The 22,904-nt window shown below is 42.4% G+C and overlaps 1 protein-coding gene across 1 annotated transcript in view; it reads left to right on the forward strand.

Annotated features, from left to right (window-relative positions):
• The window catches only part of LOC306966731 (neurobeachin-like), a 684,825-nt gene that overhangs the window by 581,383 nt on the left and 80,538 nt on the right, over nt 1-22,904 (forward strand). The window contains exons 44-45 of the mRNA XM_079561544.1: nt 8,049-8,189; nt 16,321-16,440. Coding sequence (XP_079417670.1) covers nt 8,049-8,189; nt 16,321-16,440 — 261 coding nt within the window. The remainder of the gene's footprint in view (nt 1-8,048; nt 8,190-16,320; nt 16,441-22,904) is intronic.

Consider the following 22,904-nt stretch of genomic DNA (forward strand, 5'->3'; position numbering starts at 1 on the left):
TTTTTCGTCACTTTTTTGTCACATTTCCATCATTGTTTTCGTCTCAGTTTTGTTGCTATTTTCACAGCTTTTTTCCAGAAGCTTTTGGACTGGGGGTAAAGCTAAACTGGAGAAAATGTGCCCGGTTCAGGTGGGAGTTAAGGGGTTAAGCAGACACTGTTTAATCATTCTTATGATTTTGATGAAGGTCAGACCACATTTAGTGACTGATTTAGGCAGAAATGTGAGAAATTCCAAAGCGTTCACACACTTTTTCCACTGTCGATGTGATGAAAGCACCAGGATTGACAGAAAGAGTTTACACTTTACAACCATGTACTTCACACTAAAATACGGACAACACCAAAGACAAAACTTACAAACTGTGATTGGGTCAGACTTTCCACATAATCTTGAGTATTTCTGCCATCGCTCTGTAATGTGGCAGCAACATCCAGCTACTCACCGAGTTTTCTTCCTTCCTGTTCCAGCTGTTTCCGTCCAGACAGTGCAGACTAAGCCATTGTTGGACGTGTCACGGTGCCACCCTTGGAATGAAATGGTTGCGTTGTCGGGCCCTTCTCAGCCTGGTTGGGTCTGGCTTTGGTCACGGTTGGCACTTTTACAGAGTGTCGCGCTCCAGCTGGACCCACACGTCACACCAGAGTCCATTATCAGCCCGTAAATCCGCACACATGCCCATAAACGTCCGCCGCGCCGCACAGGCCGCGCTAACACCGAGCTCTGAGGACGGATCAGGGAACCACAGCTTCACTCGGGCCAACAAGTGGAACCGCATGGACCGGGCTGGGGCGGGACGAGTTCATTTGTAGTGAGGAATGTTAATGTTAAAACACTATTACACCAGGGCCTCTCCAACTCTCCGCCCAATGTATGGATTGAGAGACTAATGGACTAAAGCCTGGACAGGTCCGTATGTGGAGCCGCTCCGTCAGCTGAGAACCTTTAAATTACACTGTTAATCATAGCAGTAAAAAGTAGAGGAAACCTACACAGACACAGGGAGGACGTGTAAACTGTTCAGCAACGTCCAACAGAGAGATCTGACCTGGCTCTGGAAGAGTCGGGTCATTAAAAAGGCTGGTCAGATCAGAAGCACATCCTCATGTTTTAGATTAATGCCCTCAGGTCGGCAAACCAAGAGCTTGTGTTTTTATTCGGTCTCGCTGAACCTTTGTTGTATCCTGTGATTTTGTTGTTGTGATGTAATTTTTTATTAGAGCATTTGGGCGGCTGTGGTCGGGCTGAACGATGTGGACAAAAAATCTCAATATTGATGCGATACGACATAATTATGGGTTAGGTGAAATCCATCCATCCATTTTCTTCCGCTTTATCCGGGGCCGGGTCGCGGGGGCAGCAGTCTCAGCAGAGATGCCCAAACTTCCCGATCCACACACACCTCCTCCAGCTGTTCTGACCCCGAGGCGACACCAGGCCAGCTCGGAGACATAGTCCCACCACCGTGTCCTGGGTCTTCCACGAGGCCTTGTCCCACTAGGACATGCCTGGAACACCTCCCGCGGGAGGCGACCAGGAGGCATCCGGAACAGATGCCCGAGCCACCTCAGCTGCTCCTTTCGACGTGAAGGAGCAGCGACTCAACTCCGAGTTCCTCCCGGGTAACTGAGCTCCTCACCCGATCTCGAAGGGTGCGCCCAGACACCCTGCGAAGGAAACTCATTTCAGCCGCTTGTATTCGTGATCTTGTCCTTTCGGTCATGACCCAAATCTCATGACCATAGGTGAGGGTGGGAACGTAGATCGACTCAGCTCCCTCTTCACCACAACAGACCGATACAGCGACCGCATCACTGCTGACGCCGCACCGATCCGTCTATCGATCTCACGCTCCATCCGTCCCTCACTGTGAACAAGACCCCGAGATACTTGAACTCCTCCACTTGAGGCGAGGACTCCCCACTAGTTTTAATTTCATCGACTAAAATATTTAGTCTTAATTTTAGTCAAAGTGATGTTTTTGCCGACTAAAATAGGACGAAAACTAAATCAAAAGTTTCCCATGAGACTAAAACTATGACTAAAATGTCCAGATATTTTAGTCGACTAAAATAAGACTAAATAAAAATGAAAAGGAGAGACTAAAATCATCCAAACTTCTATTGACCGTCTAAACGAGCCTCAGATCATTTAAATTCACTGCCAAAGGTCTGAGCTTTGTTCATGTGGAGCAGCTCCATGAAGTCGAGGACCACAATTAAATATGATTATAATGAATATTATAAATATAAGTCGACTAAATTAGTCTTCATTTAGTTGACTAAATTGACATGCAATTTTAGTCGACTAAAACTAGACTAAAATTGAAAAGGTTTTTTTTGACTAAATCTTGACTAAAATGAAATTACATTTTAGTCAAAAGACGAAGACTAAAACTAAACTAAAATACATTGTCAAAATTAACACTGCTCCCCACCGACCTGTAGAGGGGAAGGTGAAAAGTAAAACATAATAATAAAGAGTGCGGTTTTATTGATGAAAATCTATATCGTTTATATCTTGCTTTTTTTTAATTATAATGTTTTGAATGTTCATATCTTGATATCAATACGATAGCGATATATCGTTCAGCCCTAAGCTGTGGTTCTTGTATTTGTGCTATAGAAATAAACTTGATCTTTGTGAACCTGTGAACTGCTGTGGCACATACTGCATTGTACCGGCCAATTATACAGTATGAAATCTATGAAGTTTGTCACCTGTCAGTCACACTTGATATGACCGGCAGGAGCAGTGTCCAGAGGAAACTCGTATCCACACTAAACCGCAAGTGTTAAAGCTGGAGAAACTCTCACAGTAACATTGACAGTGTAGCATCCATGCAAAGTCATCAAAGTTCATAGTTCCATCTGAAATGTCAGAAGCCAATGTTACAGCATGAATGGAAAATGAATTAGTCGTTTCAATAATGTTCGCCTTAGCCAACAGCTGCTTACTTTTTTATCCTTTTTATCACCTTCTGCCTCAAAGCGCTGCGGTCGTGTTGAAAATCTGCCACTGATTATATCCCCGTCCCGTCGGTGTGTCTTTGTACATTAACATGGACCGCCGACGGGACGCAGGGCGGGACGGGGGGGTCGAAAAGGCGTGAGAAAGTGGTTTGTTCATCGTTAAACGCGTGGATTCGTGATTAAAGCAGTTACTGGGCTGAGCAGACGTGGAGAGGCATTAGACGCGAGGTTATTACTGTGGGGAAGTAACTGTTTGAGGTCAGTGCTGCGATTATGTGGATGTTATGGAGACGATCGTTCTAGCAGGTTCCTCAATATGAAGAATGTGAAGTTCGATACATGTAGCAGACATGTTTTTCAGTGTTCTGCTTTATTGAGGCTATTTTGTTGACTTTTGGATCTGATATTTGGTATAAAATGCTTCATATGCTCGTCTAGACGTCCAGGTAATATCCATCATAGGCTAGATGAACCCAGTCAGTCAATCTCTAATACGATACTTGCTTTGTAACGACTATTGTACATAGAGAAAAGGTTTTTGATTGAACACAAGCAGAGGTGAGTGTCGAGAGACGTCTTTTACTTTTGGATTTGGGAATTGAACCTGGGGCCTTAAAGAAGAATTGAAAACATGCATTTTTCACACAGTGGTCAGTTATGAGAGAGAGATTAGCTGGTTTTCTCCCTGAACATCTTAGTTTCAACCGAGCTGACCCCACAATCCAAATATGGTTGTTTCCTTTCTGGGAGATGAAGCAGGCGAGGCCAGCAGAGACAGACATGAGCAGCTCCACATTCAGATGATCTGGGTCCTTTCTTCCCCAGTGTTGGACTCCTGGACTCCACTTAATCCTAGCGCCGCGTTCACTGTAAACAGAGTGATTTTTTTCCCCCTGTCTAAAGCCACATTTAGAAATTTTCCAGATTTTTTCCCACTGATAACCAGCTTATCCAAAATCCCATATTGAAATACCTTTGAAACTGTAATGCATCAACAAATTAAAACCATGAACTTAACCCTGGCGCTCTGTCCTATATTAATCTACAATGTTGGACATTTCCCCATGAAAATAAACCAATGACAAAAAAGAAATACCCGTCACTGAAGGCATTCATTTACGAATGAACATATGGAATCATGTTTTGAACCAAAAAATGTTAAAGCAGTGCTAAGTAACTTGTCTACCTTAACCCCCTGATGAAGTGCACCATTAAATGCATTCCTATACGCACCACAGTCACATTGCCCCACATGTTACCAGTCAAAATGATAGATTTGGGTAAGACAAAGGTCCTATAAAACGTATTGGACATAGCCATTTAAAAATTGATGTACAATGTTAATTTTTACAGATATTGTTGACTTGTTTGACATATATGTTCAAGTGGTAGTATTTCTATAGACTCAGAGTGTGTTTTGGTTCCACCTATCTATTGCAGGGTTAAATGTATCTTTGAGCTGTACTGTGGAACTTTATTTTCATCAAAAAAATGTTGGCGAGAATAAAGACAATTATTATTTTATTCAGTGCTGTAGTTGATAACTTGCCAATAGTGGATCTGATCGTCATACTGATTGTTGTGGCTACAACAAGAGACTCACATGCAAGAATATTATGTAAAGTCCATAAGAGACATTAACAGCAATGATTTTAATTTGGAGGCGTAATTTTACAGGCGAGTGAATCAAAATGACCTGCTTCATAAATCCTCTTCGTTGTCCCTCTGGGGGTAAAACAAGTGTTTCATCTCCCCCTGGTGTCTCTGGCCAGAAAACCACAATTGAAACTTTGCTGCCACCGGACCGGAGTTACCAATACACACTAATGGAATCACAAAGAAGAAGCTAACAAGCTAACTGTGGGCTAGCGCTGCTTTAACTGTATTTACAGCCAAGTTTGAGTGAAAAAAAATATCTCCATTGTGTAATAGGATGTACAATATCCCTCTGTCCCTTTGTCTTTTCTGTCAGCGCAGTATTTACTCTCACGGACGATTAATGAGTGAAAAAATTGCAACTTGACGACACCTGCAGTTACGCTTATGGTTACCATTGGCTGCACTTTGCCGCTCCTGGAGCCAACATATAAAGCTCGACTACTGAATCGAGCTTTACAACTTGCAAATGATGCCTCAGGCCGCCCGGCTAAGGCCTTTTTTGAGATGCTTCCATCAGGGAGAAGGTATCACTCCATCATATGTTCTACTGATCGACATATTAACAGTTTATTTCCTCAAGCTGTGATCACTTTAAACAAGGCACTTTAAACAAGGCACTTCTATTTATTTATCTGTGTGGAATTTTATTGTACAGTATTTTGCCCATAGGCTTTTAATGTGGCATTGTTTGTTTGTTTTTTATATTGTGTCTGTTTACATATTGCACCTTGAGCTCTTTACACATTTTTTCCAATGTGGGTTTTCAAACGGCAAATGGCCAATAAAATGAATCTGAATCTGAATGGCCTCTAGGGGCATGAGTTACTTTAGTAATATCCTCCTTTTGCTTCGATTACTGCTTTGCACGTTTGGACATTTTCTCCATGAGCTTCACATCGTCACAGAAATGTTTTTCACTTCACAAACCAAGAATTGAGGGCGGCAATTTTGAAGAAATTAAGATATTTTGAGTTATTTCACCCCTTTTTGTTTCCTACATAATCCCATGTGTTCATTCATAGTTTTAGGCCTTCAATGAGAATCACACAATATAAAAACAATATAAAGAAAGTGTCATATGTCAGTAATCATGTCTGTTAATGTATGGGGTTAATCTCCTGATGGATGACGAGGCTTATGTCGGGGTTTGGTTAATGCTTCTTCATCCGTCTTGTTCCCTCCCTGCGCTCTCCAGTAGCTGCGATGTTGATAATCGTAGGCCTGAGTGAGTCGTCTGGACCGGGGCAGTGGACTGTGCGTACACGGGGTCAGAGGGGGTTAATCCGCCGGGATCAGCCTCGGCGTTTAGCAGGAGACGCTCGTATCTGCTCCACAGCCTGAGTCTGCCATCTCTGAGTCACTGCTGACAGAGAACATGCTTTAAAAACAGGTTTGGGGGAAAATAAAGGAGAAACAAATAAATCATCCAACTGTCGTCTGCTTGGCAAAAATGAAATGAATCCCAGACCACGTAACTGCCACGAACACCACATCGCTGCAGAGGAAGTCCAGTTAAAGTCTAGTTAAAGTCCAGTTAAAGTCCAGTAAAAGTCCAGTAAAAGTCCAGTTAAAGTCCAGTAAAAGAGCAGTAAAAGTCCAGTAAAAGTCCAGTTAAAGTCCAGTTAAAGACCAGTAAAAGTCCAGTTAAAGTCCAGTTAAAGTCCTGTTAAAGTCCAGTTAAAGTCCAGTAAAAGTCCTGTGAAAGACCAGTTAAAGTCCAGTTAAAGTCCAGTAAATGTCCAGTTAAAATCCAATGAAAGTCCAGTTAAAGTCCAGTAAAAGTCCAGGAAAAGTCCAGTAAATGTCCAGTGGAAGTCCAGTTAAAGTCCAGTTAAAGTCCAGTAAAAGTCCAGTTAAAGTTCAGTTAAAATCCAGTAAAAGTCCAGTTAAAGTTCAGTTAAAATCCAATGAAAGTCCATTTAAAGACCTGTTAAAGACCAGTAAAAGTCCAGTTACAGTCCAGTAAAAGTTCAGTTAAAATCCAATGAAAGTCCAGTTAAAGTCCAGTAAAAGTCCAGGAAAAGTCCAGTAAATGTCCATTGGAAGTCCAGTTAAAGTCCAGTTAAAGTCCAGTAAAAGTCCAGTTAAAGTTCAGTTAAAATCCAATGAAAGTCCAGTTAAAGTTCAGTTAAAATCCAATGAAAGTCCAGTTAAAGTCCAGTTAAAGTCCAGTAAAAGTCCAGTGAAAGTCCAGTGAAAGTCCAGTGAAAGTCCAGTGAAAGACAAGTTAAAGTCCAGTGAAAGTCCAGTGAAAGTCCAGTGAAAGTCCAGTGAAAGTCCAGTGAAAGTCCAGTAAAAGTCCAGTAAAAGTCCAGTGAAAGTCCAGTAAAAGTCCAGTGAAAGTCCAGTGAAAGTCCAGTGAAAGTCCAGTAAAAGTCCAGTGAAAGTCCAGTAAAAGTCCAGTAAAAGTCCAGTGAAAGTCAGGTAAAAGTCCAGTGAAAGTCCAGTGCAAGTCCAGTAAAAGTCTAGTAAAAGTCCAGTAAAAGTCCAGTGAAAGTCCAGTTAAAGTCCAGTGAAAGACAAGTTAAAGTACAGTAAAAGTCCAGTGAAAGTCCAGTGAAAGTCCAGTGAAAGACAAGTTAAAGTCCAGTGAAAGTCCAGTGAAAGACAAGTTAAAGTCCAGTGAAAGTCCAGTGAAAGTCCAGTGAAAGTCCAGTAAAAGTCCAGTAAAAGTCCAGTAAAAGTCCAGTGAAAGTCCAGTGAAAGTCCAGTGAAAGTCCAGTAAAGGTCCAGTAAAAGTCCAGTAAAAGTCCAGTTAAAGTCCAGTTAAAGTCCAGTGAAAGTCCTGTGAAAGTCCAGTAAAAGTCCAGTGAAAGTCCAGTTAAAGTCCAGTGAAAGTCCAGTGAAAGTCCAGTGAAAGTCCAGTGAAAGTCCAGTAAAAGTCCAGTAAAAGTCCAGTAAAAGTCCAGTAAAAGTCCAGTGAAAGACCAGTGAAAGTCCAGTGAAAGTCCAGTGAAAGTCCAGTGAAAGTCCAGTGAAAGTCCAGTGAAAGTCCAGTTAAAGTCCAGTTAAAGACCAGTGAAAGTCCAGTAAAAGTCCAGTGAAAGTCCAGTGAAAGTCCAGTGAAAGTCCAGTGAAAGACCAGTGAAAGACCAGTGAAAGACCAGTGAAAGTCCAGTGAAAGTCCAGTGAAAGACCAGTGAAAGTCCAGTAAAAGTCCAGTAAAAGTCCAGTAAAAGTCCAGTAAAAGTCCAGTAAAAGTCCAGTAAAAGTTCAGTTAAAGTTCAGTTAAAGTCCAGTTAAAGTCCAGTGAAAGTCCAGTGAAAGTCCAGTGAAAGTCCAGTGAAAGTCCAGTAAAAGTCCAGTGAAAGTCCAGTGAAAGTCAAGTGAAAGTCCAGCTAAAGTCCAGTGAAAGTCCAGTGAAAGATACATTCACTGACTGGACCTCCATGATGTTTCTGTTTCCTGTGTTTCCAGCCGGTCGGCGCCCTGAACCCGGCTCGCGCCGCTTTCTACGCCGAGCGCTACGACGACTGGAGCGACGAGCAGACGCCGCCGTGTCACTACAGCTCGCACTACTCCCCCGCCAGCGCCGCCCTGCACTGGCTCATCCGCACCGTGAGTTCTCTCAGATCACTTGTTTTCTGTGTGTACTTTCATTTTACTCGGCAAATAAAGTGCAATATTGTACATCAGGCCGGTCAGGCAGGTCATTTTGCTTTGATATGTTTGGGATTAGTCCAGTGCTCGGGTCTCTGCACTGACTTCCTCTCACTCAGAGAATAGACTTTAAAACAGCTCTTTTCATGGTTTGGCACCAAAGTCCATCTCTGTCATGTTACAGCCTTATGAACCATCTCGGGCCCTGAGAACTTCAGGGAGGGGCCTCCTGGTGGTTCCCAGAGTCAATAATAAACACGGTGAGGCCCAAAACAAAAACATCCATCATTATAAACACAGAAGTTTCCTCCAGTGAAGTCGCTACGTCTCACATAATATTTTAAACCTGCTCCAGTCACATCTGAACTTTAACTCGCTGTCCTTTGCCAAATCTGGGGCCTGATAATTTTTAATGGGAAGGACAGTGTCTGGTTTGCTGTCCAGGCGGAAACCACATGGGGTCACTGTGCATATGGCCCATAGTGCTGGGTCATATTACATCTCAATATTTTGGCGACTTTCTCAATAATGACCATGAATCAATATTTCTGTCAATTTCTGTCAAATTTCAATCAGATTTTTAAAAATGTACATTGCTTTGTTGCTCACAAAGATAATTGTCCTGTTCAGTCGACAAAAGGGCAGGAAAATAAACACTTTTTGCACATTTTTTATCTAAAAGGGGCTAGATGCAAGTTGGCCATTGTATACTCACTACTGCCACCTCAGGTCACACGTGTAACTGCAGCTTCTATATTAAGCTCCTGCATGACAACACTTCAGACCCGAATTAACACCTTTCTGAGTGACAGTGCAGGATTTTAGAGGCAGTTGTGGTGAACACGTCTGAGCTCATTCTACACCAGGGGTAGGCAGCGTCAGGCCTGGGGGCCAAATCCGGCCCTCCAGCACAGAACCTCTGGCCCTCAAGATAATTTTGAGAAACTTTATGACACAAATCAGAAAGTACTTTAACATTCTTAGGGTTAAATGGGAGGAAATACTGTTAATACACCCAATGAGGTCATATTATGAACAACTCAGGCATTTGTAGAAAGTTTACTGAGAAAATAATAATAATTTGAAGGTAGAAATGACAGAAACCTACTTGAATTAAGAGATTGAAACTAAAGTTTGAGTAGATTTGTTCTGGTCTTAGATCAGATAAGGCATCTTATCACCAATGGAAGAAGTCATTATCCTCTTAACTCAGATTATACTGTATAATTTGAAAGTGAAAAAGTGAAAAACAAATCTTTTTAAAAGTAAAAGTTCATTTATGGGTTTTATGTTTGTTCCATGGGATTAGCATTTGTATCTTTATCTCAGATTAGTCCAAACAGACTCAAATTCAACATAAAGAACCTTTATTCAAGCAATTTTAAGTCATTTATCTCATTTAAGAAGGTATTTTTTCCAGTGTAGTGCTTTACTTTGGCCTAAAAATGGCGACTTCGGCCCTCTGTCTTTTTACAATGAAAAAAATTGGCCCTCCGTTAAGAAAACTTGCCTAACCCTGTTCTGCACATGAGGACATGGCTGGAACATGTAGGGGGAGGAAAATACATAATTTTAACATTTTTAAACCCCGTATAGTCCCTTTGTGCCACTTTGTTTCCCATATCCCAACATTGGAGGCTTGATATTGTACATTTCCATCTCTTCCAAACAGCATTATCTTGATATATTGCCCACCTCTATTGTATAATGAAGTGTGAAATAAAATGCAGCCAAGTCCACTTTAACAGATGCAGCTGAACCTTTTTTCTGACTAAGACGGACAACGTTTCGATAATCATCCAAAATGTGTATCAGGGCCAAAGATGTGAAGTTGTTTGATTTAAAAACTAATGCTCGATCATGGGGGATAATCTTTTCCCAAAAAAAACTCTCTTTTTTTGTTTTTCTCATGAAGGAAATGTTGGGCAGTCCGGCATTATTGGTGGTTGAATGGATGAATGAAGATCTGAACCTCATTGTTGCCTCGGCGAGTCTTTCCCTCATTTCTCTGTTGACATTACCGACTGTCAGCATTTCAAACTCGATGAGGCCGTTTCTCTGAGCGCCGTCACTTCTTCGCGCTGTAACGTCTCCATTTGACGGGGCTTGGGGGGGGCGGCGATGCGGGGGCGTGGACCACGGATCACCAAAAACACATTTCACAGGCCAGTACCCGGCGCGAGAGGGGCGGATAAATCAAGAGTGGCTGGTAATGATTTACACGGGCCGAACTGACAGCAGCAGAGAGAGCGAGAGGGAGAGTGTCCATCAGAGTTACTTACCACTGTCCTCATTTACTGAACACATGCTGCTCCGGTCTGAGCTGGGCGAGCCGCCGCCTAAATGTCTCCAATCGGGAAGGGAGGTGCCTTTGCAAGTCCGTGAGGAAACGTACCACGATGAAAACGGCTCCTAACTCTGCTGTTTGTCACCTGTTGGAAGAGTTGGGAAATTACTGAAAATTTAAATAAAGTCGTCATGGGTCTTTATAATGTTCACTGTTACTTTTTCAAATAATTTTCTGACTGTCCTCTGAGGTTTTCAGCCTTTAGGAAACAAAGCTAAGTTCCATTGACAAAGGGCTGTTCCATTAGCTAAATAATCTGTATCCTGCTATTTCAGCCATTCCAAAATAAACAGTAGGCATGTATATGATATATTGCACCTCTACCACTATGGAGTACTGTTTATTTGTGGGGAATCTAAGTATTTTCTGGGGGTGTTTTGCAAACCCGGAAGACAAGACACTTCGATTAAGTTAACTCCTCCCCCTCTGTCCGAGCTAATTCGCCCATGCAACATTAGCAGTAAAAGAAATATGAATATCACAGCAATAAGTGACGTTACTTCACAGTGCAGTTATAAGGAGTTGACATCTGCAACACAGCTTCAAAAATGGCTAACACACATGCTAATACACATGCTAACACACACGCACTAACACACATGCTAACACACACGCTAACACACACGCTAACACACACGCTAACACACATGCTAACACACATGCTAACACACACGCTAACACACACGCTAACACACGCACTAACACACGCACTAACACACATGCTAACACACATGCTAACACACATGCTAACACACATGCTAACTTTTTTCTGCTGGAGCAGGGGGGCCCAAATTTTTGTCTCCGAGGGCCAAAATGAAAAAGTGCCTGTGAGTCGTGGGCCAAACACGGCGAAAAACACATAAAACTGCAAATTATAAAGTCACTTAATTTTATTTACAGTTTATTTTTTTGATAGCCTACATTTGCATTTGAATCTATCTGTGCAAATAACATGCTGTATTAAAACAAATGGTAATTATGGCAAAAGCCTAATTTCAGTAAAACAAAATCAACATCTGTAGCAATTTAGTGCAAAAAAAGCACCTGTATCTACAGCACCTACAGTAACTTTACCTCATTCGTTCACTCAAAGAAAATGCCACATTAGATTATTTTGAAATGTCAGTTCAGCATCAATTCTTTTATGAGTCAATTTTTACCATATACTGTTGTTGACGTCAACAACCTTTGCAATAAAAGTTGGAAAACTGTGAAAGTTGCTGCTACAACGCTCTGTGATAAACACTAAGACACCACAACAGTGTTTCCTTAACTTTGCGAAAGGAGTGAAACAGCGCCCCCAATTTGACCCTGGTGGTCAAAAAGTGTACTGCATCCATATTTACCATTGAGAATGAATGGAAGAGAGTTAGTGTTAACCACACGGAGCGCAAAAGTAGGTCACTCTCTGGCGGCCAACAGAATTGTTTCGGCGGGCCAAATTTGGCCCGCGGGCCCCACTTTGGGCACCCCTGTGCTGGAGCCACATCAGTGAACCAGCTCCATGTTTCACAGTCGGCTTGGTGCACTTTTCATCATTGTTGACAACAAGAATAAAGAATGGATCAAATGCATCCAAATCAAACTCTTTCTGCTGCCGAACAAGAATATTTTGTCCTTTTGTGAACAGGATTAAACCAGTCTGTGTTTTTGATGAGGACATAACATTACAACATCGCTAATAAAGTCGTCTAAAGATCTTTTCCAAAAGTACAATATCTTGAGAAAGTTGCTCAAGTGCATCTACTGTAACTAATCATCACCACCTCTGAATTTGGGCTCTGAAATCACCCCGGGCGGAAATGACAAGCTGCACGTTCTCCATAACGAGCCTCTCCTCTCGCTTCGGAAACGCCAGTGATTTTACAGTGATTATTTCAGGCTGGCGTTACTTTGAACCGACGTGATGAACAGGAGTGTCTGACAGCTTTGTTTTTCTTCGTCCTCCGCTGACTGACGCGTCCGCCCGAGCAGCCGGCGCCCGATCATTCTGACAAAAACTACATTTGAACCAATTATCATTACGCCGCGCGCCGCGCTCTCCGGAAGGACGCTAATTAATTTTTCCTCGGGCGCAGAAATAATGACGGGGGAGAGGGGGCAGGCTGAGGAGGCCACCGCTTCCAAAAGAGCGCCAACTGTTCCAGAAGTTTACTCTGGCGGGAGGATCGGGAGTGAGAGATTGACAGGTTTTATTTTTTCCACAATTGAAAGGACGCTGTTCCTGGGAGCTGCAGCAAACCATGAGAATGTGTTCAAGCGCTGGCATGTTGTTGAGAAGGTGATTCAGTGTAAGGTTTTAGATTGTGTTGCACAGTTGAAGACTTTGCAGCACAACAAAAAGGCTCACGGCGAGGCGTCTTTCCAATATTACGGCCCTCGCCTCTGGAACCACCTGAGGAGGAGCTCAGGGCTGCAGAGAACGAAAATGTTTTTAAGAGCAGGCTCAAGACCCACCTTTTTAGCTTAGCCTTTAGCTGATATTTATTCATCTATTTATTAATTTTGATAACTTGATATGTATTGATATATCGATATTTATTTTTAGTTTCTTACTGATCTTCACTTTGTTTTTAAGCTTTTTATCAATGTGTTTATACTGCTTCTTATATTTTTAGAATCTCCAGTGTTTCCTCTGAAGGAGCCCTCTGCCTCGGGAGCGGTGACCGGCTGTGGCTGTGTGGGTGCTGTCCTGTGGGTGCCCAGGTGGAGGTGTGGTGTCTCTGTCCTGTGGGTGCCCAGGTGGAGGTGTGGCTGTGTGGGTGCTGTCCTGTGGGTGCCCAGGTGGAGGTGTGGTGTCTCTGTCCTGTGGGTGCCCAGGTGGAGGTGTGGTGTCTCTGTCCTGTGGGTGCCCAGGTGGAGGTGTGGCTGTGTGGGTGCTGTCCTGTGGGTGCCCAGGTGGAGGTGTGGCTGTGTGGGTGCTGTCCTGTGGGTGCCCAGGTGGAGGTGTGGCTGTGTGGGTGCTGTCCTGTGGGTGCCCAGGTGGAGGTGTGGCTGTGTGGGTGCTGTCCTGTGGGTGCCCAAGTGGAGGTGTGGTTCTCTGTCCTGTGGGTGCCCAGGTGGAGGTGTGGCTGTGTGGGTGCTGTCCTGTGGGTGCCCAGGTGGAGGTGTGGTGTCTCTGCCGCGCCTCCTATGGGGACCCTTGTGTCGGCGTCTGCTGCTCCCGGGGAGGACGGCTCCTCTGATGGTGTTTCCTCACCTTGGTCATCTGTACCAGCCTCATGTACTTGATTTTGATTCTGTGTGTGAGTGTGAGTGTAGAGTAAAGGGTGGGAGTGTAGGTGTGTGTGTGTGTGTATCGTGGTAACTGTATATATTGGGAGGGTTTGACGGGCGATAATGTTTTTAATGTCTTTTTTAAATGTCAAAGCACTTTGCGATGCACCTGTGTATGAAAAGCGCTCTATAAATAAAGATTGATTGATAGCATTTTGTCACATGATCACAGGGTCAGTTTGAGTCTCTTCGTAACAACAGCTGATTGAACAAGGATTATTGACACTGGAGGTTTTGAATATTGCAGTAACCGAACCTCAAGAGGCTGAGGCTTTTTTCTTCCTCTGTCTCTGGCGTTTGAGTGATGGATGTTCACCGATAAGAATTGTGGAGCCTCTGAGCTCAGGTTCAGCACGGTAGCGCAACAGTTAGCGCTTCCGCTTCACAGCTGAGCGACTCACAGACAAACAAAAGTCCATCCATTTTCTTCCGCTTTATCCGGGGCCGGGTCGCGGGGGCAGCAGTCTCAGCAGAGATGCTCAGACTTCCCGATCCACACACACCTCCTCCAGCTGTTCTGACCCCGAGGCCACACCAGGCCAGCTCGGAGACATAGTCCCATCAGCGTGTCCTGGGTCTTCCACGAGGCCTCCTCTCACTAGGACATGCCTGGAACAGGAGGCAGCTGAAACAGATGCCCGAACCACTGTCGCTTTGGACTTATCCTGGACTTATTATAGTCACGTGCAGGGGCGGACTGGCCATATGTCCACTCTGGAGGAGCATAGAAGGGCCACTGGCTCAAGGGCCACCGGTCTGGCCTCTCAATGTTCTCCTCTTATTCCCCGCCTTAACTAAGCTTTACCTAAATCTAAAAGCTTAAAAGAAAAGCATAAAAATATTGACGAAAACGAGTTTGAACATGGAAAAAAATGTTGCCGGAAAAGCAACAAAAAAGAGACAAAAACAACAACAAAGTAATGGGAAAAAAAGCAATGAAAAACCAACAAAAAACCCATAAAAACATAGCAAAAACACAACAAAAAAGTAAAATAAAAATTGACCAAAAGACAACGGCAAAGTATAGAAAAAAGCAATGATAAAGCAACAAAAAACACAAAAAGTGCCAAAAAAAAACATCTGATGAAAACACACTAAAAAGCCTCAAAAAAGTAATGAAAAAGCAACAAAAAACATGACAAAAATGCAGCGACAACATGACAAAAAGTTTCAATCAAATTTTGTAGGTCTTAGCTTTCAAATCAGGCATTACACTGTTGCTCTTCGGTCAAGAAGCTTTTAGATTTGGGCAAAGCCAAACTGGAGAAACTGCACTCGGTTAAGGCGGGTGGTAAGAGACGTCTTTGTGAAAGTGTCGCATTTACGGTAATCTGGGCCCGGCTGGTCAGAGTCCAGGGCTGTTTTTCTGTCCCAGTCCGCCCCTGGTCACGTGGCTGTCCCCCAGTGGTACTCTCTGGATGTCGGGGAAACGGTAGAAGCCGATCTCCTCCAGAAGAGGACGCTGTCCACATAAAACCAAAATGTTTTAGTAAGTAGATTATTGCGTGTTGTTCTAATGTGGGGCAGTTTGAGCAAGAATGTGTTGTTTGACTAAAGTCTAAAAGTAACATAGTAATATAAAAATCGCAGTCACACTACAAAAAGTAAATATCAAGCATTGGCTTAAATGACTTAAATTGAGGAAATGTTTCTTGTTTTGAGCGGTTTTCACTCATTTAGACACTTTTCCTGATCGGACCAAGTTTACTTTGCTTGTTTGAGGACATTTCAGACCAGTTCTAAGGGAAATCTCGCTTGAAATAAAAAAAGTAAAATTGCCAATGAGATAAGACCAATTTTCTTTCCCCATTGGCAAAGAAAATGACCTGAAATAAGGACGAAATGTATCGAAACAAGTCAGAAACATCTCAGAACAAGTGAAATAATCTAGGACAAATGCCCAAGAACTTCTTAATTAGTCAAAACAACTCAAATTTGGATTATTATGCTCAAATTGAGATGTTTATACTGATCTAGCTAAATGCTTTTTGCAGTGCACAATATTTGTCCGGTGTTTTGCCCATAAGCTTAAAGTTGCGTAGAAGAAAAACACTGACTGTGCAGTGTCTTTAAGTCTAAATTCCCACAACAGTCAAGCCACGAGGCCGACTAACAAAAGAACAGACTCGTCGACACTTTAATGAACGAGGAAAGGACGGTGAAACCAGAGCTGTTGGTAAGAAAGTACTTCAGAAAGCTGCTCACCTCCAGAGAGACTTTTTACTGCATCGGGAAATGTTGAAACAAGAACACACTTGTTAAAAACCTGCCAAAGTTTACAAAAACCTGAAGTCATAATACCCCTGCTCAGCACAATGTTAGAGAACGGAGATGTTGAGACTTTCACAAAGCACTGCCACAGTCTTTATTTACTACACCAGGAAAACGGCGGATTGTTAAAGGTTTGTGTTTCGTGCCTGAAGATCTGTTGTGAATGTAAAAGTGTTGCTCTTCTGGTCTTTCCAGGAGCCGTTCACCACGTTCTTCCTGAGCACAAACGGACAGAGGTTTCCACATCCGGACCGGACCTTCTCGGGGATCGGCCGCTCCTGGAGGCTCTGTCTGAGGGACCCGGCAGACGTGAAGGTACAAATACTGTATCTACATAGCACCGAATCACCAAATCATTCTGTATGACCTTAGAAAAGCCTCTCTTAAAGGAACAGGCCACGTTTTTCCATACTGAGATATGTTCTTACCTGAGTTTAGACGAGTACTTCACCCCCCATTGGAGCCATAGGAATATACTGGGAGAGGCCAAATGCTAACAACATCTTTGGTCGTTTTGCGTGACTGAGCGCACACACAAAGACCAGACAGGTACACATCAACTCGTCTAAGCAAGGCAAGTTTATTTGTAGAGCACAATTCATACACAAGGCAATTCAAAGTGCTTCGCAGTTGCATAAATATAAGAAAACAAATACAATCAATAAAAACATCAACATAATCAATTACAGTAAGAGGCAAGAGTGCAGATAAAATACTTTCAGTTATATGCATTTTTAAGTCTTGTTGATTCGCTCTGTCTTGAGCACTATTTTTTCTTGCTCGTTCACACAAAGTTACCTAACCTCTGTTTTGTTGCTCCTTCTCCTCTGGACATCAACATAAAATTAATCAATTACAGTAAAAGGCAAGAGTGTAGATAAAATACATTCAGTCATATGCACGGGCAAAAAGAACTGTTTTCAGCCTGGATTTGAACATTGTCAGAGTTGAGGCCTCAGGTAAGCTCAGGTAAGAACATATCTCATGTTCCCTATATCTCATGTGGCCTGTTCCCTTAAAAGATCCTGAGGGTTATGGAACAAAAAAGTCAAATGGAAGACCCAAAACAATGTCCCCAGCTCTGAGCCGGAGGATCTGATTGGTTGGACGATCCTGGACCCAAATGAAGCCGTTCCCTGAGCCTCAGTCAGGGCATCAGTCTGAGGGTGTCACTCTGTAACATCTGCACAGAGTCACCCTGCACTACCTGAAGCTCCATTGTTCCCCTGAAGGAAAAAGATCGTTATGGCGCCCCCTCTCTGTGGCTCGTAGAAAACAGTGTTAATTTTGACAACATTATTTTAATTTAGTTTTAGTCCAAAAGGTAATTTAAAGAGGGGGTTTTATGCTTTTTTCAGTCACATAGCACCAGTCTATATCACACTACAATGATGACCAAACCTTCTGTTGGTCTGTAAATGCAGTAAATTAGAATAACTGCCTTGTATAAAATGTCTCTCTCAAAATGGCTGTAGTGAATGTCTTGAAATAGGCCTCTGTCTCTTTAAGAACCTCTGAGCCTTTCCGACACGCCCCCTCCACACGCTGTCTGTGGCATCAGTGGGGAGGGAGTTCTGCTGAGGAGCAGTGGTTGACGAAAGCTCGGAGGCGTCTCCAGGAGGTGGGGGCGTTCCTAGGAGGACTCAGGCAAACCTATCCCTAAAATGGCTGCCATCAGAGTTTTTACAGATTACTCAAAAATACGTGAATGTGCCAAGGCAACACTTCAGGCATGTTTTTAATGAGGGAATGACATAATAACATGATGTAAAGCTTGAAAAAGTCGATTTTGCATAATACCCCCTCTTTAATTTTAGTCGGGACTAAGGCAAATTTAGTCGATGTTGCATTTATAATATTTTTTATAATCACATTTAATCTTGTTCCTCTGCTTCATGGAGCTTCTCCACATGAACAAAGCTCAGAGCTGCTCCTTTAGCAGAGGATTTACATGACCTGAGGCTCTTTCAGACGGTCAATAGAAGTTTGGATGATTGTAGTCTCTCCTTTTCATTTTGATTTTGTCTTATTTTCGTCCACTAAACCATCTGGACATTTTAGTCATAGCTTTAGTGTCATGATTTTTTTTAACTTAGTTTTAGTCCAATTTTAGTCAGCAAAAATATTACTTTGACTAAAATTAAGACGAAATCAACACTGGTAGAAAACATCTCTGCTTGCCAGTAAGGTTGGAAACCATCAGGACCATAAGTTCACATTTTTTCTCATCAAAAACAGTGCTCAAATTGAGACATTTAAACTAACGCACAGTGGTCACACTCTCCCATCATCAATACAAGATCTTGGTGGGAAATGAAGTTTTTCCCCCAAATAAAATAAAAACAAAACATTTTTTTTTTCATATTTTTTCTCCAATTTTTTTTTATTTTTTTCATATTTTTTCCATCATTTTCCATCTGTTTTTTTTTTTACAATTTGTTTCATATTTTCCTCAAATTTTCCATCTTTTTTTTCTCATTTTTACCATATTATTCCCATATTTTTTTCTGTTTTCCCCCCAAATTTTCCATATATATTTCTAATTTTTTTCATCTTATTTCCCAAATTTTCCATAATTTTTTTCAATTTTTTCCAAGATTTTCCTTTTTTAAATTTTCCATAGTGATTTTTTGCATGTATTTCCCTAATTTTCCCCAAATGTTCACATTTTCCCCAATTTTGATCTATGTTATTTTCCCAAATGTACCCACATTTTTCATCTTGTCTTTCACTTTTGTTTCTTAAGTCCTTAAGAAAAGACATTTTGTAGTTTATCTTACCTTAAAAACTGTTGTCTTTGTGACTCACTAATTGCCATTTCATTTTCTATTTAGTGTGTTAATCATGCAGCTCCAGTTGTCATCATAAATTTTCTTCCACCTTTCGACGTCCCATGTTTGGGGTTCAGTTCTGCGGCTCAAGTAGACGAGGCCTTTGAAGACATTATATAAAATAACCAGGCTTGATCCAGTATCAGCATTTACTTATTTTAAAATTTTGGCTTTTTTTGAAAACATAAAATGACAGGAAACTCAACACCAGTGAACCACATCTACAGTTTCAAATGAATATCTCTGAATGATTTTTTATCCCCTTTTCCCCTGCAGTGTTTTGCCTGATAAATGTTAAAACCGTGTTCCATCATAACAATCGTCTCCTCCTCGGCTCTCTCCTCCCGTGTAAGAGTAAATCCCATTAATTATAGATGTTTTCTCTGAATGAGAGAGAATAAACTCAGACACAAAACCAGCAGCTCAGTCTCTCCTGTGCACAAACCCTGAAACAAAGGAACAGACAAGCCCCTCCCTCCTCCTCCGCCTCCTCCTCCTCCTCTCCACCCGCCCGGCACGCTGACCTCAAAGTGTCAGAGAAATCCAGCGCACCCCGCATCGGCGAGAGCTCTGCCCCGCGGCAATTAATAAAGCATTAATGACAAAAGCTATTTGCGGCGCGGGCGCGTGTAGCGATGTAGCGACAGGCTCTTTCCGGGCGGCAGCGCTGTTTTCCGAGGGAGCGGACTGTTAACAAATGCGGCGCAGTCCGGAGCACTTGTACGTCCAAACGCATCTGTTTTTACATAGCGGCGGCGGCTGCGGCGAGCGGAGCTGGGGGAGCGAGGGCGGCGCGCGGGGGCATTGCTAACGCGGCGGCGCTAGCGTTTGTGGGGGGAAAGTGCGGTGCTGCCAGATGTAAATGATGGCGGAGTAAAGAAAATGTCGGGCCGTGGTTGGAACAATAGACATTAACAATTTAGAGGGAGTGTTCATGTGGAGGTGCACCTGCTGCTTTAGAAGCTCTCCAGCTCCTGAACGCAGCTCCTGAGCTCAAACCAGAGAAACGGACTAAACATGGAGGGGGACCAGATTTACCAACGGGGTTTTTCTAAAGCTGAATGTGTAAAGATATGCAGCATTGAGCACTGAGTTTAGAGAGACACTGGTCCAGCTTTTTTGTTTCCGATACTGGGGTTTGAGTATCTGCCGATATCCGATATTAACCTCTTAACCCCCGCCTGAACCGAGAGCATTTTCTCCAGGTCAGCTTTACCCAAATCCTGTAGGCCAGTGTAACGCCTCATTTGAAAGCTAAGATCTACAAAACTCATCTAAATGGATCTTTTTCCTCACGTCATCAGATTTTTTTTCCCATCATTAACTTTTTTGTATATTTTTTGTCAAATAGTAATTTTTTTGCCACTTTTTGTCACATTTGTCCTTTTGTTGTCAATTTTTTGTCAATTTTTTGTCAATTTTTTGCCACTTTTTCATCATTTTTTGTAATTTTTTTTAATCATTTTTTAGTCCTTTTTTTGTACATTTTTTGTGACATTTTTTGCCACTTTTTCCTCATTTTTTCTACATTTTTCGTCAATTTTTTGTTTCAAGTTTTCTCACTTTTTGTCACATTTTTTGTCATTTTTTCATAATTTTTTTGTCAGTTTTTGTCTAAGTTTTCTCACTTTTTTTGTCACATCCAAGAGACTTTCTGAAAAGTGGCTCATGTGAGTGAAAAACGTGAATGTTCCTTTGTTCTACAGTGTGAGATCAATAATCTTTTTGTGCAAACAACATGTTACATAAGCAATTATATATATGTATATCTATATACTGTATAATTACATTATAATTACAAAGATTTTACCAATCGTATTTCCCCTGATTTCCCCTCCAAGTCGGAACCTTTCTATCTGTGTGTTTCTGGTGCGCCCGTATATCTGACGCACATCTGCCCACAACAGCGATGGACAGAGACGCTTCTCTCGGCCCGTTTTAAAAACATCCTGATGGGACGATAGACGCTGTACTGCTGAGTGCAGATCGTGTTAAAAAGAGTTCTCCTTCCACTGTAGTTACTCAAGTCTAAAATACATCTCAATGTAAAACATGTTAGATATAAACAGGGACGTCCTCGATGCTAATGTTAGCGTTAGCCTCAAACAATCGCTCCAGCCCACTCTGAGCCACAATAACCCTAACCCTGGTCAGGATCAGAAATGTCACTTTGATTTCTGTTTACAGCAGTTGTTAAACACTTAAAGGTGCTGTTTTATGGCACTTATATGGCCTTTATTTAATTTCTACTTTTATGTAAATGTGGCATTATTATTACTGTTTAATGAACTCTAAGTGATCAGAGTTCCTACAACACTTGAAAGCTAAATGTGTTACATCAGTTTTAACAACATTTCACAAACTGAAATACAAACACCTGCCTCTCCAGTAGTGGATATTTTAGTAAATGATCCAATCGTAATATCTGTCCCAGCCTTGATTAGTTAACGTTAGCAATAGCATGTTGCCAGCCACAGCATTTTGCTCAGTGATCAAAATTATGTTTGCGAATATTAAAACTAACTCAGAGATTGAATTCTACAGATTCTAAGCCTCACATTGAGATACAGCACATCCGTATTCACTGAGGTTTAGTTGGTGAAAATGGTATTCTTAAAACATTGAGAGTATCGGTAACAGGTATCGGTTCAGTATCGGATATTTGTAGCCAATACCAGATATAGTATTTTTTCCTGACTGAGACATTATAGACGTGAGATTTCCAATAGTGCACGCAGGTGACTCTGAGTCTGAGCTCCAGAGGTCACTGTTCTTCCTCTCTCACTATTTTTAGCGATGTCTCGCACAAATCAATGAATAGGTCAAGAAAACAAAGCGGAGACTCTGATGTGAAGTCACTGGCTACATGTCTCAGAGCGAACGGCTCGAATCAAAAACAACACCACAAAAACTAGTTTCATCTCTTCATCTCCCCCCGGTGTCTTTGGCCAGTAAACCACAATTGCAACTTCGCTGCCACCGGGTCAGAGTCACCAACACACACAAATGGAAGTGGAAGCTAACAGGCTAACGGGCCAAGCTAACTGCCGTCTACCGCCACTTAAACATGTTTTTGAAGCCACAAAGCTACTTATTTCAACTGATTTGTACTTCATGCTTTGAATACTTTGTGTATTTTCTACACTTTCACTTAAAGGCCCTATACCTGATTTATTTTTCCCCCTTACAAACAATGAAAGAGGAAGACACTAAAATATAATGTGTTGTCCAAATTCATTCCTATTTTTTTATAACATCCCAGTTGTTCACAGGGACAAGTTTAGGCACATTTCACTTTTTAGGGTCACTGTCACAGAAATAAGAGAAAACTCGCCTGCAACTTCGAAATGATCAAAGATTTCAGACTAAACATGTGCAGGAGTCTTTCCACGTCCGAGCCGAAAGGGAACAGTGTGAGTCTAAGGTCACCCCCCTTCCCCCCCCTCCTCCGTCAGCAGCCTGTTTTCACCGCGCTGCCGCTTCATTAAGCCGGCCTCTTCAGCGGTAACGACCCCCCGCTCTGATGGGCCTGACCTCTGCGCCGAGCGAGTCACACGGAAACAAGCGGCATCAGAGACGGAACCAGAAATCAGTCCACACCGGCGCTGGCACGTCGCTCATTAGCATCGACCCGGCTGGACGGGCACATTTATCTTAATGTGTGTCGCCCGGGCATGTTCGAAGCTGCCGGAGGGGGAAAACAAGCTAAACTTTCTCCCAGTACTCCAAAACTATTTTAATAAAGGCTGAATTATGAATATAGTTTTCTACCAAATATAAAAACAGAGACTAGCAGGAGCAAAGTGGTTCAACAGCTCATGAAACTGAACAGGATCCAAATATTAGCTTCATGCTACATATGCTAACGCTAGCTGCAAGTGACGTTTTTCGCCTCTACTGGACAATCTGCTGTGATAAAACATCCATGTGGGCCTGATTATGACTTGA

The sequence above is a fragment of the Gobius niger genome, assembly GCF_951799975.1.
Source record: "Gobius niger genome assembly, chromosome: 1".
Lineage (NCBI taxonomy): Eukaryota > Metazoa > Chordata > Actinopteri > Gobiiformes > Gobiidae > Gobius > Gobius niger.